Here is a 17,305-nt window from a genome sequence, read left to right as displayed (position 1 = left end):
GTATCTATAGCCCACTTCAAACCTATGCAGTCCACTGTGGGGCATTACTGTATGCATGGCATTTTTTTTTTTTTGCTTCAATCTGACACGTTTCGGCCACAGCCTTTGTCAAAGCTTACATTACAAAAAAGAGCAGCATTATAAATGCCCAATGGCAACATTGTTCCTTCTCAGGACGCATGCAGTTTGTACATGGAAATGTACACCACACCACACCCTACTTAAACGTGAAGTGTGGTGGATCCATACACTTAATACTAGGGTCCCTTTTGGTTTAAATAATGGAATGGATGTTAATTTTTTCTTGAAATAATGTATAAATATATGAATGATAGTTTTATTTCCATATCCAAACTGCATATGTCCTGAGTAGGGACAATGTTGCCATTGGGCATTAATAATGCTTCTCTTACATTAGGATGCATGCAGCTATATGTATGGGATGAGGTCTCTCTCTCTCTTTTTCTTTGAAGTCTCACTGATTCACTTTCACCTGCAATCATTTAGATTGAATGATGGTTTTAATTAAGTATGTACTGCCCCTATTCATTGTGGGCTGTTATGTTATATAAGTCTGTATTTTAGTCTTTTTTTGATATAAGCTTTGACAAAGGCTGTGGCTGAAATGCATCAGTTTATGGATTCCATATTTTCCACTGTGTGCCAATAAAGTCAAAATGATAAGGATATGAGCTGCCGGCTACCCTATCGTATATTTTGAACCTTACTAATTATGTTTATTTTTCTCAGACTTGTTGGTATTTTTGATGACATTCAAGGACAAATTCAAAATCATCGCAAGTGGGCTGAATCTTACGTAGACAGACTAGCTGAAGAACAGACTCAGCACATTCAGCAACGTCTTAATAATCTTCGGGAAAAAATGGTAAGTGGCATTAATTTAATTGTTTCCTATGAGTGCTAAGCAGATTGAGAAGCATTTTCCTTCTTAAGAAAAATGTTCATATATAGTATTTTTAAAGTTTCACTTATTTGCATATGGACAAAAGCCTACTGGAGCCACCTCCTGAGGACTCCACAAGTGAGATCTCAGTGCCAAAGTTTCCAGGTTTGTCACATTCCCGATAACCTGGAAACATTACTGGAAAATCTAAAACTCAACAAAAAGAGTGAGATACCTGGCAACGGCTGCAGAAAATGGCAACTTCTTGGAACTAAAGCCTAGTACACAAAATGAGAATATCTGACGATGATCATTCTTTTTTTTTTGTGTGTACTAGCTTCATATCAAAAACAAATAGGTTATTAGAGTTGCAAAAACTCTTGTAAGACAATCCAAATTCCTGCGGTGATGTAATATATTGTAATTTTAATTTTTATTGTAAATTCTTTTGCTTCCAAGCATGCGTGTTCTTGGTCAATAGATTTTTTTACGGATAAATACTGTACTGCTTAAACAAAAATAATTCTCTTATCTTACAACAAACATTTTCATGCTTGTCCCTTCGGATAATGAACTGTCGTTGTCAGCTCCTGAAAGCTGTGTACTAACAAACAGATTATTGGACGATCGCTCCAAAAATGTTTTCTTTTTTTGTCCAATTGTCTCCTCGTGTGTACTAGGCATTAGTGTAGAAATCCTTCTACTGAAATCCACAACACGTGTATGAAGCCAATAGGTGATCCTTACCTTGATAGGCTTACTGTAAACTTACAAGCAGGGGCGGACTGACAACTCATGGGGCCCCCAGGCAATAGGGGATCATGGGGCCCCTGCGTCCTCGCCCACACTCAAACCACACCCAAAAAAGCCTATGAAAAGTATCAGGGACATCTCATGGGGCCCCCTACTGACCTCGGGCCCTCGGGCAGTGCCTGAGTGCCCCAATGGTCAGTCCGCCCCTGCTTACAAAATTCCCACGGAGGATGACAATCATTTAATTTGTATGTACAATGCTAAATAACAATCTTAAAAGCTTGCTGGTCTTGTTTTTTACTAGTATATGTAATGTTCACACTGACAAAAATGTCTGCTTATGTAGGTGATGGCCTATCTTAAAGAGAAAACACAAATATGAACATATACACTATATTGCCAAAAGTATTGGAACACCTGCCTATAGATGCACATGAACTTTAATGGCATCCCAGTCTTAGTCCTGAGTTGGCCCCCCCTTTGTAGCTATAACAGCTTCAACTCTTCTTGGAAGGCTGTCCACAAGGTTTAGGAGTGTATCTATGGGAATGTGTGACCATTCTTCCAGAAGCACATTTGTGAGGTCAGGCACCGATGTCGGATAAAAAGGCCTGGCTCGCAGTCTCCACTCTAATTCATCCTAAAGGTGTTCTGTCAGGTTGAGGTCAGGACTCTGCAGGCCAGTCAAGTTCCTCCACCCCAAACTCGCTTATCCATGTCTTTATGGACCTTGCTTTGTACACTGGTGCACAGTCATGTTGGAACAGGAAGGGGCCATCCCCAAACTGTTCCCACAAAGTAGGGAGCATGAAATTGTCCAAAATGTCTTGGTATGCAGATACCTTAAAAGTTCTCTTCACTGGGACTAAGGGGCCAAGCCCAACCCCTAGAAAACAACCCCACACCATAATCCCCCCAACAACAAACTTTACACTTGGCACAATGCAGTCAGGCAAGTACTATTCTCCTGGCAACCGCCAAACCCAGACACGTCCATCCGATTGCCAGACAGAGAAGCATGATTCGTCACTCCAGAGTACATGTCTCCACTGCTCTATAGTCCAGTGGCAGCGTGATTTACACCACTGCACCCAACACTTTGCATTGCACTTGGTGATGTAAGGAATGGATGCAGCTGCTCGGCCATGGAAACCCATTCCATAAAGCTCTCTACGCGTTGTTGTTGTGCTAATCTGAAGGCCACATGAAGTTTGTAGGTCTTTAGCTATTGACTGTGCAGACAGTTGGCGACTTCTGCGCACTGTGTGCTTCAGCATGCGCTGACTCTGCTCTGTCATTTTACGTGGCCTACCACTTCATGGCTGAGTTGCTGTTGTTCCCAGTTGCTTCCATTTTTTTATAATACCACTAACAGTTGACCGTGGAATATTTAGTAGCAAGGAAATTTCATGGATGGACTTATTGCACAGGTGGCAACCTATCACTGTACCACGCTTGAATTCACTGAGCTCCTGAGAGCGACCCATTATTTCACAAATGTTTATAGAAGCAGTCTGCAGTCCTAGGTGCTTGATTTTATACACCTGTGGCCATGGAGGCGATAGGAACACCTGAATCAAATGATTTGGAGGGGTGTCCTAATACGTTTGGCAATATATAGTGTATATGAGCAACAAAACAGTCAGCATGACTAGAGGTGATACATGTGAGAATAGATGCTTAAAGTGTAACTAAAGGCAAAACTTTTTTTTAAAATTTAGATAGAGTAACCAGACCTAGTGTCCGCATTCGATGAGTTCCTCTCTATAGGTGTTCTGATGTTAAACCAACCCAAAAGGACAAATAGAGAAGGTGAATCTTCCTAACAGGGACACAGACAGCAAAAAAAAACTGACAGATGTTCTAATTTCTCTTTCCAAAACTGAAAAAAACCCAACATTTTTGCTTTTAGTTACACTTTAAGACCTGGCAGCACTTCAACTCCCATTTGAAGTGAGATACAATGTGGTCTTTCAAAAATCATCAAGGAACCTCTGGGAAAAAATGTATAACTTCCAAGCGTCCAAACAAGTGAGAATACAGGAATATATAGCACTAAATTGACACCATCTATAGTTGTTTACAGTAAGTAAGTGCCCTTTCTTTAATGGACACTTTATTAAATGTGCATCCTGATCTTTTAATTACACATTTCTGGGAAGAAATAATTATTATTACAATGGAGCTGAAATGTTGTTGTATTCTAGCAGATTAAAATTGCTTTGTCCATGATGAATTACAAAAATAATTATTTCAGTAAGTGCATTGTTTTAATTTACAGTACATTAGAAATGTCATCGTCTAAATACAACTTCTTAGTAAATGTATTGGCCTGAAATGCCAGGCACTTGGAATGAAATAATTAAGGCAGACTCAGGAAAGCACATCTCGGCTTTCTGTTTCAAAAATTGGCAGACGCTTCAACAGCGAGAGTCTCCAGGAATTGAAGCAATAAGACACGGGGCCTGATTTACTAAAACTGAAGAGTGCAAAATCTGGTGCAGCTCTGCATAGAAACCAGTCAACTTCCAGGTTTTATTGCCAAAGCTTAACTGAGCAAGCTGAGGGTAGAAGCTGATTGGTTTCTATGCACAGCTGCACCAGATTTTGCACTCTCCAGTTTTAGTAAATCAACCCCACAGACGCCAATATAAAATGTCTGAAGATAGAGTGAACACACAAATGCTCCTTAAAGATGAACCCCAAAGAAAACACAAGAAATGCAGTGATGTATTCATAACTGATGGGATGCCCATGTGTGTGTGGGGGTGGAGAGGTCCAGCACAGATGGGAGGAAGGATCAGTGCAGGACAAGGGGCAAGCTAAAGAGGCAAAGGCTGAAGGGAGAATAGAGGCATATTATATGGCAGAGACTGAATGTGGGGATAGGCGAAGTACAGAATAGACACATGAGGGAAGGAAAGGTGCGTTACAGTAGAACAAGCATTGTGCAGTACTATTAAACACAAAAGGGGAGGAGAGAAGACATATAAGGGTGATGCAAGAGAGATAGGTGCAGTGCAGAGGAGAAGTAGGAAGGGGTTGAAAGGTGCAGTACAGGGGAGACATGGGAGGGGGGATTCAGTACAGGGGAGACATGTGGGGAGGTATAGGGAAGACACAGGACGGAAAAGTACAGTACAAGGCAGATACAGAAGGGAGAGGTGCAATACAGGAGAGACACAGGAGGGAGAGGTGCAATACAGGAGAGACACAGGAGGGAGAGGTGCAATAAAGGAGAGACACAGGAGGAAGAGGTGCAATACAGGAGAGACACAGGAGGGAGAGGTGCAATACAGGAGAGACATGGGAGGAAAAGGTACAGTATAGGGAAGACACAGGAGGGAAAGGTGCAATACAGGAGAGACATGGGAGGGAAAGGTACAGTATAGGGAAGACACAGGAGGGAGAGGTGCAATACAGGAGAGACAAAGGAGGGAGAGGTGCAATATAGGAGAGACATGGGAGGGAAAGGTACAGTATAGGGAAGACACAGGAGGGAGAGGTGCAATACAGGAGAGACAAAGGAGGGAGAGGTGCAATATAGGAGAGACATGGGAGAAAAGGTACAGTATAGGGAAGACACAGGAGGGAGAGGTGCAATACAGGAGAGACAAAGGAGGGAAAGGTGCAATACAGGAGAGACATGGGAGGGAAAGGTACAGTATAGGGAAGACACAGGAGGGAGAGGTGCAGTACAGGGAAGACACGGGAAGGAGAGGTGCAGTACAATGCCTTGAAAAAGTGTTCATACCCCTTGAAATTTTCCATATTTTGTCATGTTACAACCAAAAATGTGAATGTATTTTATTGGGATTTTATGTGATAGACTAATACAAAGTGACACATAATTGTGAAGTGGAAGGAAAATGATAAATGGTTTTCAACACTTTTTACAAATAAATATCTGAAAAGTGTGGAGTGCATTTGTATTCAGCCCCCTTTACTCTGCAACCCCTAACTAAAATCTAGCAGAACCAATTGCCTTCAGAAGTCACCTAATTAGTAAATAGAGTTCACCTGTGTGTAATTTAATCTCAGTATAAATACAGCTGTTCTGTGAAGCTCTCAGAGGTTTGTTAGAGAACATTAGTGAACAAACAACATCATGAAGGCCAAGGAACACACCAGACAGGTCATGGATAAAGCTGTGGAGTTTAATGCAGGGCTAGGTTATAAAAACAATATCCCAAGCTTTGAACATCCCATGGAGCACTGTTCAATCCATCATCCAAAAATGGAAAGAGTATGCCACAACTGCAAACCTACCAAGACATGGTCGTCCACCTAAACTGGCAGGCCGGCCAAGGAGAGCATTAATCAGAGAAGCAGCCAAGAGACCCATGGTAACTCTGGAGGAGCTGCAGAAATCCACAGCTCAGGTGGGAGACTGTCCACAGGACAACTATTAGTCATGCACCTCACAAATCTGGCCTTTATGGAAGAGTGGCAAAAAAAAAGCCACTGTTGAAAGAAACCCATAAGAAATCCCATTTGCAGTTTGAGAGAAGCCAAGTGGGGGACACAGCAAACATGTGGAAGAAGGTGCTCTGGTCAGATGAGACCAAAATTGAACTTTTTGGCCTAAACGCAAAACGCTATGTGTGGCGGAAAACTAGCACTGCACATCACCTCAAACACACCAGCTTTTTTTCAGCAGGGACAGGGAAGCTGGTCAGAGTTGATGGGGAGATGGAAGGAGCCAAATACAGGGAAATCTTAGAAGAAAACCTGTTAGAGTCTGCAAAAGACTTAAGACTAGAGTGGAGGTTCACCTTCCAGCAGGACAACAACCCTAAAAATACATCCAGAGCTACAATGGAATGAATTAGATCAGCAGCCACTAAATGGAGGTCCATGAACAGCCCCAGCAGTGTTGCCGCCCAGACCCCCAGCTCGCCATGACATATTCGCCGCTGAGCAGGGCAGCTGTCGCAGCAACATGACATCACGTGTGCGCCCCGCCCCTTTCAGCTCACTGTCTCCCCGACTCCCTGCCTGTACATAAGCGTCTAGCAACGATCCCAACACAGCTCCTGTCTGCCCTCAAGGTAGGGTATAGTCTTACAGGGACACTCTGATGGGCACATTGAATGTTAAGGGGCACTCTGATGGACACAACATAGAATGTGCCTATCAGAGTGCCCCTTAACATAACATGTGCCCATCAGAGTGCCCCTTAATATAAATGTGCCCATCAGCATGCCCCTAATAAAAATATGCCCAGAGTGCCCCTTAACATAAAATGTGCCCATCAGGATGCCCCTTATTTTATGTTAAGGGGCACTCTGATGGCGCAACATAGAATGTGCCCATCAGAGTGCCCCTTAACATAAAATGTATCCGTCAGACTGCCCCTTAATATAAATGTGCTCATCAGAGTGCCCCTTAACTTCAAATGTACCGATCAGTATGCCCCTTATTTTATGTTAAGGGGCACTCTGATGAGCACATTTTATGTTAAGAGGTACTCTTATGGGCCCATATAGGCACATACTGTGGAAAGGGGCACTCTGATGGGCACATGTGATGGAAAGGGGCACTCTGATGGGGAATATGATATAAAGGGGCACTCTGATGGGGAAATATGATAGAAAGGGGTACTTTGAATGTAAGGGGGCACTCTGACGGGAATACCTGATGTAACGTGGCAATGTGATGGGGATATCCTGATGTAAAGGGGCACTCTGATGAGGACAACTGATGTAAAGGAGCACTCTGATGGGCACACCTGATGTGATGGGAGTACATGATGTAAAGTTGCACTCTAATGGTGACACCTAATGTAAGGGGGCATACTGATTGGAACACCCTATTTGGACCTCGGCAAGAAGAAAATTTTGGTAACCGGACCTCCTTGAATTTTAATTCAATACCCCTGGTTTTGATCAAACCATATTCTTGTGTTAGAATGGCCCAGTCAAAGTCCAGACCTAAATCTAATTGAGAATCTGTGGCAAGACTTGGAAATTGCTGTTCACAGATGCTCTCCATCCAATCTGACAGAGCTTGAGCTATTTTGCAAAGAAGAAAGGGCAAAAATTTCACTCTCTAGATGTGCAAACCTGGTAGAGACATTCCCAAAAAGACTTCCAGCTGTAATTGCAGAGAAAGGTGGTTCTACAAAGTATTGACTCCAGGGGGATGAATACAAATACACGTCAGACTTCTCAGATATTAATTTGTGATAATTGTAAAAAATTTTGAAAACCATTTATCATTTTCTTTCCACTTCACAATTATGTGACACTTTGTGTTGGTCTCTCACATAAAATCCCAATAAAATACATTTACGTTTTTGGTTGTAATATGACAAAATGTGAAAAATTTCAAGGGGTATGAATACTTTTTTAAGGCACTGTACATGGCAGATACAGAAGGGAGAGGTGCAGTACAGGGGAGACACAGGAGAGAGAGGTGCAGTAGAGGGGAGACACAGGAGAGAGAGGTGCAGTAGAGGGGAGACACAGGAGGGAGAGGTGCAGTAGAGGGGAGACACAGGAGAGAGAGGTGCAGTAGAGGGGAGACACAGGAGAGAGATGCAGTAGAAGGGAGACACAGGAGGGAGAGGTGCAGTAGAGGGGAGACACAGGAGAGAGAGGTGCAGTAGAGGGGAGACACAGGAGGGAGAGGTGCAGTACAGGGGAGACACAGGAGAGAGAGGTGCAGTACAGGGGAGACACAGGAGGGAGAGGTGCAATACAGGGGAGACACAGGAGGGAGAGGTGCAATACAGGGGAGACACAGGAGGGAGAGGTGCAGTACAGGGGAGACACAGGAGGGAGAGGTGCAGTACAGGGGAGACACAGGAGGGAGAGGTGCAGTACAGGGGAGACACAGGAGGGAGAGGTGCAGTAGAGGGGAGACACAGGAGAGAGAGGTGCAGTAGAGGGGAGACACAGGAGAGAGGTGCAGTACAGGGGATACACAGGAGAGAGAGGTGCAGTACAGGGGAGACACAGGAGAGAGAGGTGCAGTAGAGGGGAGACACAGGAGAGAGAGGTGCAGTAGAGGGGAGACACAGGAGAGAGATGCAGTAGAGGGGAGACACAGGAGGGAGAGGTGAAGTAGAGGGGAGACACAGGAGAGAGATGCAGTAGAGGGGAGACACAGGAGGGAGAGGTGCAGTAGAGGGGAGACACAGGAGGGAGAGGTGCAGTAGAGGGGAGACACAGGAGAGAGAGGTGCAGTAGAGGGGAGACACAGGAGGGAGAGGTGCAGTACAGGGGAGACACAGGAGGGAGAGGTGCAGTACAGGGGAGACACAGGAGAGAGAGGTGCAGTACAGGGGAGACACAGGAGGGAGAGGTGCAATACAGGGGAGACACAGGAGGGAGAGGTGCAATACAGGGGAGACACAGGAGGGAGAGGTGCAATACAGGGGAGACACAGGAGGGAGAGGTGCAGTACAGGGGAGACACAGGAGAGAGGTGCAGTAGAGGGGAGACACAGGAGGGAGAGGTGCAATACAGGGGAGACACAGGAGGGAGAGGTGCAATACAGGGGAGACACAGGAGGGAGAGGTGCAATACAGGGGAGACACAGGAGGGAGAGGTGCAGTACAGGGGAGACACAGGAGGGAGAGGTGCAGTAGAGGGGAGACACAGGAGAGAGAGGTGCAGTAGAGGGGAGACACAGGAGAGAGGTGCAGTACAGGGGATACACGGGAGAGAGAGGTGCAGTACAGGGGAGACACAGGAGGGAGAGGTGCAATACAGGGGAGACACAGGAGGGAGAGGTGCAGTACAGGGGAGACACAGGAGGGAGAGGTGCAGTAGAGGGGAGACACAGGAGAGACAGGTGCAGTAGAGGGGAGACACAGGAGAGAGGTGCAGTACAGGGGAGACACAGGAGGGAGAGGTGCAGTACAGGGGAGACACAGGAGAGAGAGGTGCAGTACAGGGGAGACACAGGAGGGAGAGGTGCAGTACAGGGGAGACACAGGAGGGAGAGGTGCAGTACAGGGGAGACACAGGAGGGAGAGGTGCAGTACAGGGGAGACACAGGAGAGAGAGGTGCAGTAGAGGGGAGACACAGGAGAGAGAGGTGCAGTACAGGGGAGACACAGGAAAGAGTAGATATATGCAGCGCAGGGGAGACACAGGAAGGAGAAGGACAATACAGAGGAGAAGCAGAATGGGGCATAGAGATGCAGTACAGAGGAGACACAGGAGGGAGAAGAAAACTATATGGGAGAAAAAGAATGGAGAAGACAGGTGCATTATACGGGCAACACAGGATGGGGGGGGGACTACAGGGGAGTCACAAGAGGAAGATGATAGGCATAGCACAGGGGAGACACAGTACAGTGGAGAAGCCGGAAAGAGTGAATAAATGCAGTAAAGGAGAGACATGGAAGTGAGAGGTGCAGTAGGAAGGGGACCGGTGCAAATCAGAGGAGGAGAAGGGAGTGGTGGAGAGGTGAAGAACAGGGACGACACAGGGGAGAGGGCTCAAGAAAGGAGAAGTGTCATACAGGGACAGGTAAAGCACAGAGTAGGTTGGTCCTTCTGTGAAAAAAGCCATTTGGCTGTTTTACTCCCCCAAACCAAACGTTCCCAGCCATTCCTTGTACTAGTACTAGGGAATTTAGTTGTTAAACAACATGGCATTGTTGCACCATCAACCCAATATATATCTCTTCTGGAGTGTAATGTTTAACATGAATGTATTTGACAGGATGCAATAGAGAAGAGACTACAGGAAAATATGCACCACTTGACTCTGAAAATAGACAACACTGACTATGTCCAAAGGCTGGAGGCAAAGCTCAATAAACTGAAGCACGCAGAGGAGAAGATGGCTGCCAGAGTCTCGAAACATGACAGTGAAATTTGGGATGAGATCGAGAATATGAAAAGTGAATACAGAGCAGGCAAGTCCTCCTTCCCTCCTACCTGTGCAATTCTGCCATTTCACAATGACTTATCCAGACATTATACTGGCCAGAAAAGTACTCTAGATGTTAATTAAGCAAAAAGAAATCAACATGTGGGAATAACCGACATACATTTGAAGTAGTGTGTGGGAAGTGGCAGAAAAATGTTCCTTATGATTATATTGTTGTCAGAGGTGCAGAGAAGTGTTCTTCAGAGCTCACGCTTGAACTTACAGTATCTATATTGCAAACTAAATGAATTTAAAAAAACATGAGCTATCTGGTCATTTTTCATACAGTATTTTTAAGAGAACTAGGGCAAGAAATAAAACATATACCGAGCTGTCATCACATATAAAGCTTGACTCCAGCCCAATTCTTGTTTTTGTTTTAGATAGAGTGGGAATACTTAGAACCATAGGTTGCTTTCTGTGTTCCTGACTGGTAGATGCCCCTATTACTTCCTGTTCTGGTAACACCCCTTCATTTCCTTTCATTTCCTAATGCCAGGGTGTCACCAAGACCGAATGCAACAGTAAATTTCTGCAATGAGCAATCATGCAGCAGTAACTGAAAGAATCAGAGCTTTACCAGTCAAAACACTTCTGCAGGAAGGTTTGGGAGGCTTCTGCAGGTATGTGCCTCTAGGTGTCTGTACTTCCCACCTACAGCGGTTGTCCCCCTCTTCACATGAAAGAGTCTCTGTAAGCTGGTTAATTAAAAAAAAAAAAACATAATACCATTTTATGCTTGTAATTTAACCTGTTTAGATATGCTCATTATCCATTTCTGAGGACATACGAGGGGCATTCAAATCAAACCGGGACTTTTAATTTTACAGGTATAAAAAATGGATGCTAGCGTGGTGGTACTGCATGCATTAGTAAGTGGCAAGTGTGTCCTATTACTGATAGGCAGCTTGCATGTAGCGGGCCAGTCCAGAGACAGGTTATTAAGATGACAGAAAACAGTGTTAGTGCATGCATGGAACAGTGTGTTGCGATGATGTTTCTTCTGAACGAAGGTGTAAAACCAATGAATATCTACAGAAGACTTCAAGTGGTGATGAGACGCTCAGCCTCCATAAGACATTTGAATGGTGTAAACAGTTCAAAGATGGCCATACGTCTATCAGTGATGATCCCAACTGTGGGGGTTACCAGCCCACAGCAGTCATTCCTGTGAACATTCAGTGCATAGAAAGCCTGATCCTGGATAATCACAGCATAACCTGTCATGAAATTGCACAAGAGACAAATCTTTATGTGGGAATGGTGAACACAATCATTCATGAACACTTGCATTTTCGAAAAGCTTTCACACACTGGGTACCCAGGCAGCTTTCTGCTTTTGATTGGCCCAGAAGAATTAATGTCTGCACTGCGTTAAAGGAGCGTTTTGATAGGGAAGGCCAAGATTTTCTGGATCGCTTCATTACATGCGATGAAACCTGGGCACATCATTTCACTCCAGAATCAAAATGAGCATCAAAGCAGTGGAAGCATGCAGACTCTCCACCACCAAAAACATTTCAAACAATTGCATTTGCAGGTAAAGTGATGGCAAGTGTTTTTTAGGACAAATATGGCGTTATTCAAGTGGATTTTCAAAGTGAAGCAGGCTGTCCTACGATGGTTCAGGTTTACTGACAAACCTTTCTTTGGTGGAGCTCTCCAAGCATTAGTTAAACACTGGGATAAGTGTATAAATGTAGCAGGGGAGTATGTTGAAAAATAAATGCAGTTTACACTAATTTAAATTTGTTCTTTTATTATATAAACTCAGAAGTCCTGGTTTGACTTGAACTTCCCTCGTACAATTTGAATAGTTTTGTGTAACAAGCACTAATTATGTTCCAGTAATCAACTATAATAAAATACCTTATTCCAATAAAAAAAACACTGGATTAGCACAACAGTTATTTTTACGGAGGTGTAATAATATGCAAGCTGCTGAGTCCTGCAGTACTGTGGAAGTCAGCAGCGGAAACCAGAGGAGTGGCTGGGGACCCAGAAGAAAGGCACATGTAGCAATTTTACATTACTCTCCAAAGAGCTGACATTTGACCACTGGAGAGCAACTGTAATTTAAAATTATGAGTCACATACCTATTACACCGTGAGATTTATACTTGTAATCTGCTTTTTGGCAACAGGATTTCAAGCTATACAAGAGTCTCTAAATTCCCTTCAACAAATCCAAGAGAGCAAAGTGAAACTGGAAAGCAGGAAAGTCCAGAAAGACATCAAGAAAATTCATCGCAAGATTGTAGAATTGAAAGACATTTAAAATGATTGTGATGTAGTAGGCTTACTATACTAAAGGATACACAAAGCATAATGTCAACAACATTGGCTGTGTATTAAGATACATGAGAATTTAAAAAGACACATTTAGACGTGCTTCGTTGATTCCCAGTGTGTTACAATGTAGTACCTTACCTTATGCAACAGGTGTGTCTTTCATGTCATTTGTTCATTACCTAATGTTTTAATCAACAAGGTGCCATGTATTCTATCTTCTTTAGTGATAAAATACAATCTTATCTTGATTGCACACGCAGATGCTGCTGGCCAGTAACTCTGCTAAATCCAAAAAGTAGCTTCCCTACATAATTTACACCGGAAAGCCCTATTTTGAATCCATTTAAGGTTCTCATTTTAACTGAAGCCCTAATGAAGGGGGGGGGGGGAGAGATCTACTCCTGAAACATGTTGGTTGTTTTTTTAGTGTAAACCAGGGCTTAAAATTTCAAGTCCTGAGCTACTAGCCAGGCCTTAGAGTTACTCACCACTAACAAACACACACAAACAGAGACACCTGTACACACGCACAGACATGTACGTACACACACAAAAACATGTACACACACACGCAGACACATGAACACACACACACACACACATACAGACACATGTATACACACACAGGCATGTACAGAGATGCATACACACAGATACATGTACATACACAGAAATACACATGCACAGACACATGTACATACACACAGACACATGTACATACAGACACATGTACGTGCATACACACAGACACATGTACACACACACATGTACAATTGTACATGCATACACAGACACACACATGTACATGTACACATACACACCCAAACCACCCCCCCCAATAAAAAAGTTGCAGTACTTCGTTGTTCACTCACAGATCCAGGTACTGCACTCTAGGGGTAGGCAGAGAGTACAGCACACACTCCTTGCTTTGCTTTCACTGCGCTCAGCTATTGAGCAGGCTGACGGCTCCCAGTGCCAATGACAGATCCGGCCTGAGCTCCGAGCCTGCTCAGCAAGACAACCCTGGGGGACACACTCGCCCCCTCCATAATTTCCACTCACCATGGGTGAGCAGGCGAGTGGAAATTTCAAGCCCTGGTGTAAACCATTAATTTATTTGGGCTCTTTTATCCTTTGGTCTAGGACTAGTTCTATTGGTGCATTTTTTTTGTCTAAAAGACTAATGGGGACTGTAAATAAAAGACTTCCAGCAAGCTATAATCCACAGCTAAGTTGTTTTAAAGGCAAAATCCCCCCCCCCCAAAAAAAAATTAAAATATTTTTTAAATATATATATTTTTAAAAATATATTTTTTAAATATATTTTTTTAAATACATTTTTATGATTTTTTTTAATATATAAAAAAGTAATTTTAACATACTTTTAACATGTTTTACATATATTTGTAAATGCATTCCAAAAATGTAGCTTTGTATTTTTAAAGACATACAGTATATTTGAAATGTATTTTTAAAAATATTTTTCAAATATTTCGGAATAAAAACACATTTCAACATGCAGTATGTATGTATATATATATATATATATATATATATATATATATATATATATATATATATATATATATGTATATATAAAAATACATTTTGAAATATATTGAATATGGCCAAAATTGTAGCATTTCAAATATGTCAATATATTTGGGAAGAATATTTTTAAAATATATTTAAAATATATTTCTCTTCCATGTGGGTCATGAGGTCAGGTGGGAAAGGGGCCACGAAATGCATATGTGCAACACTCCACCCAGTGGAGGGATGTCAGCACTCAGTTGCATAGTGTTAATCCATTCTACAGCAAGCCAGCAGTAAACATGAAATTCAAAAAAGGGGCCCAGCTATTAAAAAATAAGGGAGCTCCCATTGCCACTCACAAAAGTGAGTTTTCAGAGACAGTAAAAATCTAACTTCGCTAGAACCAGAAAGTGCTCAATTTTTGCCCAGCGGACAAGGATCAGTTTCAGGCTAGTCCCTTGATGTCCAATGTAGCAGGGTCCGGTCACAGTAAAACCAAAAGTCAATAGGACAACTGTACTGGGTGGCTACAAGAAAACAAATCAACCTTCTGCAAATACATGGAGAGGAATCCTGACTGAAAAGAACAAGTATGTGAAGTCTTAAATCAGCAGATCTGAGAAACAATGCACATCTTCCCAACACACTAGCAAAATATTAGGCAAGAGTGTTGTTGCTGATTTGTTGTACTAAAATGAGCTGTAGATAAAGTTACAGACCTATTCTAGCATCTAGAGAAAGTAGTAGTAAAGTCCATTCTTCCATTTTACCTACAGGCAAGCTTATAATAAAGCATACCTGTAGGTAACATGAATATCTCCCAAACATGCTGTGGTTATTCCAGCGAGCAGCCGGTGACGTGCCGTGTCCAGGGCTCCTGTGTGCATGCTCAGGAGTGACATCATCACAGCTAGGCCATTCAAGCGGCGAGAACCCACAAACCCGGAAGATAGACCAGGTAAAGATAGAAGCCCTGTCAGTGGTGACAGCATGCCACTGGAAGGCTTTGTTGTAAGGTAAGTATTTCATAATGAGCACAGGGGCGGACTGATCATTCGTGCACTCGGGCACTGCCCGAGGGCCTGGGGTCAATAGGGGGCCCCATGAGATGCCCCTGGTACCTTTCATAGGCATTTATGGGTGTGGTTTGAGTGTGGGAGAGGACACAGGGGCCCCATGATCTCCTATTGCCCGGGGGCCCCATGAGTTGTCAGTCCGCCCCTGAATGAGCACATTATGATATTACCTTGCAAGGTGAAACCTTTTTTTTTCTGAAACTTTGCTAACACTTTTTAGGTAGATGAAATCAAACTTCAGCATGTGAAGGCCCCATAAAGCTTTTTTGCAAAATTGATGAACCTCTACTCATTTTTACGTCTGAGACATTCTGACTCTCTAAGATGCTCTTTTTATAACCAGTCATGTTACTGACCAATTAACCTAATTAAGCTTTTCATTGTTAGTTCTACTTACTTTGTCAGCTTTTTTAAGATTTGTTGCTGCCATCAATTTAAAAATACTTAAGTTTGTTTCCTTAAATGGTAAATTTTCTCAGTTTAAACTTTTGATATGTTTTCTATTGTGAATAAAATATGGGTTAATGAGATCTGCAAATCATTGCATTCTGTTTTTATGTAGATTTTACATAGTGTCCCAGCTTTTTTGAATTGGGGTTGTATATACTGTGTATATACAGATGTTGGGCAAAAATATAGAAACATATGATTTGCAGTTGTGAAAGTTACAACATGGTTCACGTTGAAAGTGAAGTGATGTGGCATTCTTTTGCTTCTGCTGTGTAATGAGACACCTAACAGGTGGGAAGCCTCACTTTCATCATTTACTGTGTGCACTGCAAGTAATATGGAATCATGTCAGAGCCTACTGAATTTCAAAGAGGACAAATTGTTGGTGGCCGTTTAGCTGGTACCTCTGTGACTGAAGTTGCAAAATGATTTGCCCTGTCGTGAGGTACAGTATCAAAGGTTGTAATGGCATATACAGTTTCTGGGAAAATGACATCTGATAAGCATAAGCCTGGTCGACATGGTCAACTGAACAAAAGAGACAAAAGAACATTGTGCAGGATCATGACCCAAAATAAGGAAACAACTTCTGCAAAAGTGACTGCAGAGCAGTTTTCTAAAGCCCGCGTCCACAAAAATTGTGTGGAGGGAACACCATAAGTAAAACATTCACAGGTGAGCTGCAACTGCCAAACCACTAGTGACCAATATTAATGCTCAGAAGAGGAGACAGTGGTGCAAGACCCATAAATCATGTACTATTGATCAATGGAAGACTGCAATATGGTCCAATGAATCAAATTTCACATTGTTCCCAACCACTGGACATGTTAAAGTGTGTCAAACACTGTCCCAAGCATATGACCAGGACTGTCTTGCAACAATGGTACAGCATGGGGTTGGCACAATCATGGTTTGGGCAGCTACTGTATATCTTAGTATCCTGAAAGCCCCATCATCACCCTGAAAGGGAGAGTCAATGCCAGCATCTATGTTCACATTTTGGCTGACCACGTGCACCTCATGGTGCAGACATTGCTTCCCAAAGACAGTGCCATTTACCAAGACAATAATGCTCCGATTCACACAGCTGGTGTTGTCAAATCGTTGTTTGATAAGCATGCAGACAAAGTCTCACACCTTCCCTGGGTCACACATTCGCTGGACCTCAATATCATAGAACAACTATGGGCAATTTTTGGAAAACAAGGTTTAGGCTCATTTTCTGGAACCATTTTTGCATGAAGAGCGGTATCAGATTCCATTGTCCACCATCCAAGACTTATATTTGTCAAACACCAGGAGAATTCATGCCGTCTTGGCTTTTTGTTCTTGGTTTCCACACTTTTGTCGCATATATATATATATATATATATATATATATATATATATATATATAATATAT

At 42.9% G+C, this 17,305-nt stretch overlaps 1 protein-coding gene across 1 annotated transcript in view; it reads left to right on the top strand.

The window, feature by feature from the left end:
- The window catches only part of FAM81B (family with sequence similarity 81 member B), a 90,922-nt gene extending 76,834 nt beyond the window's left edge, over nt 1–14,088 (top strand). The window contains exons 7-9 of the mRNA XM_089679151.1: nt 751–886; nt 10,337–10,532; nt 12,691–14,088. Coding sequence (XP_089535277.1) covers nt 751–886; nt 10,337–10,532; nt 12,691–12,824 — 466 coding nt within the window. The 3' untranslated portion in view covers nt 12,825–14,088. The remainder of the gene's footprint in view (nt 1–750; nt 887–10,336; nt 10,533–12,690) is intronic.
- The last annotated feature ends 3,217 nt before the right edge of the window (nt 14,089–17,305 follow it).

The sequence above is a fragment of the Staurois parvus genome, unplaced genomic scaffold, assembly GCF_062004578.1.
Source record: "Staurois parvus isolate SC_StPar_1 unplaced genomic scaffold, SC_StPar_1.0 ptg000218l, whole genome shotgun sequence".
Classification (NCBI taxonomy): domain Eukaryota; kingdom Metazoa; phylum Chordata; class Amphibia; order Anura; family Ranidae; genus Staurois; species Staurois parvus.
The sequence above is the reverse complement of the archived record's forward strand: the minus strand, read 5'-3'. Positions and strand labels throughout refer to the sequence as shown.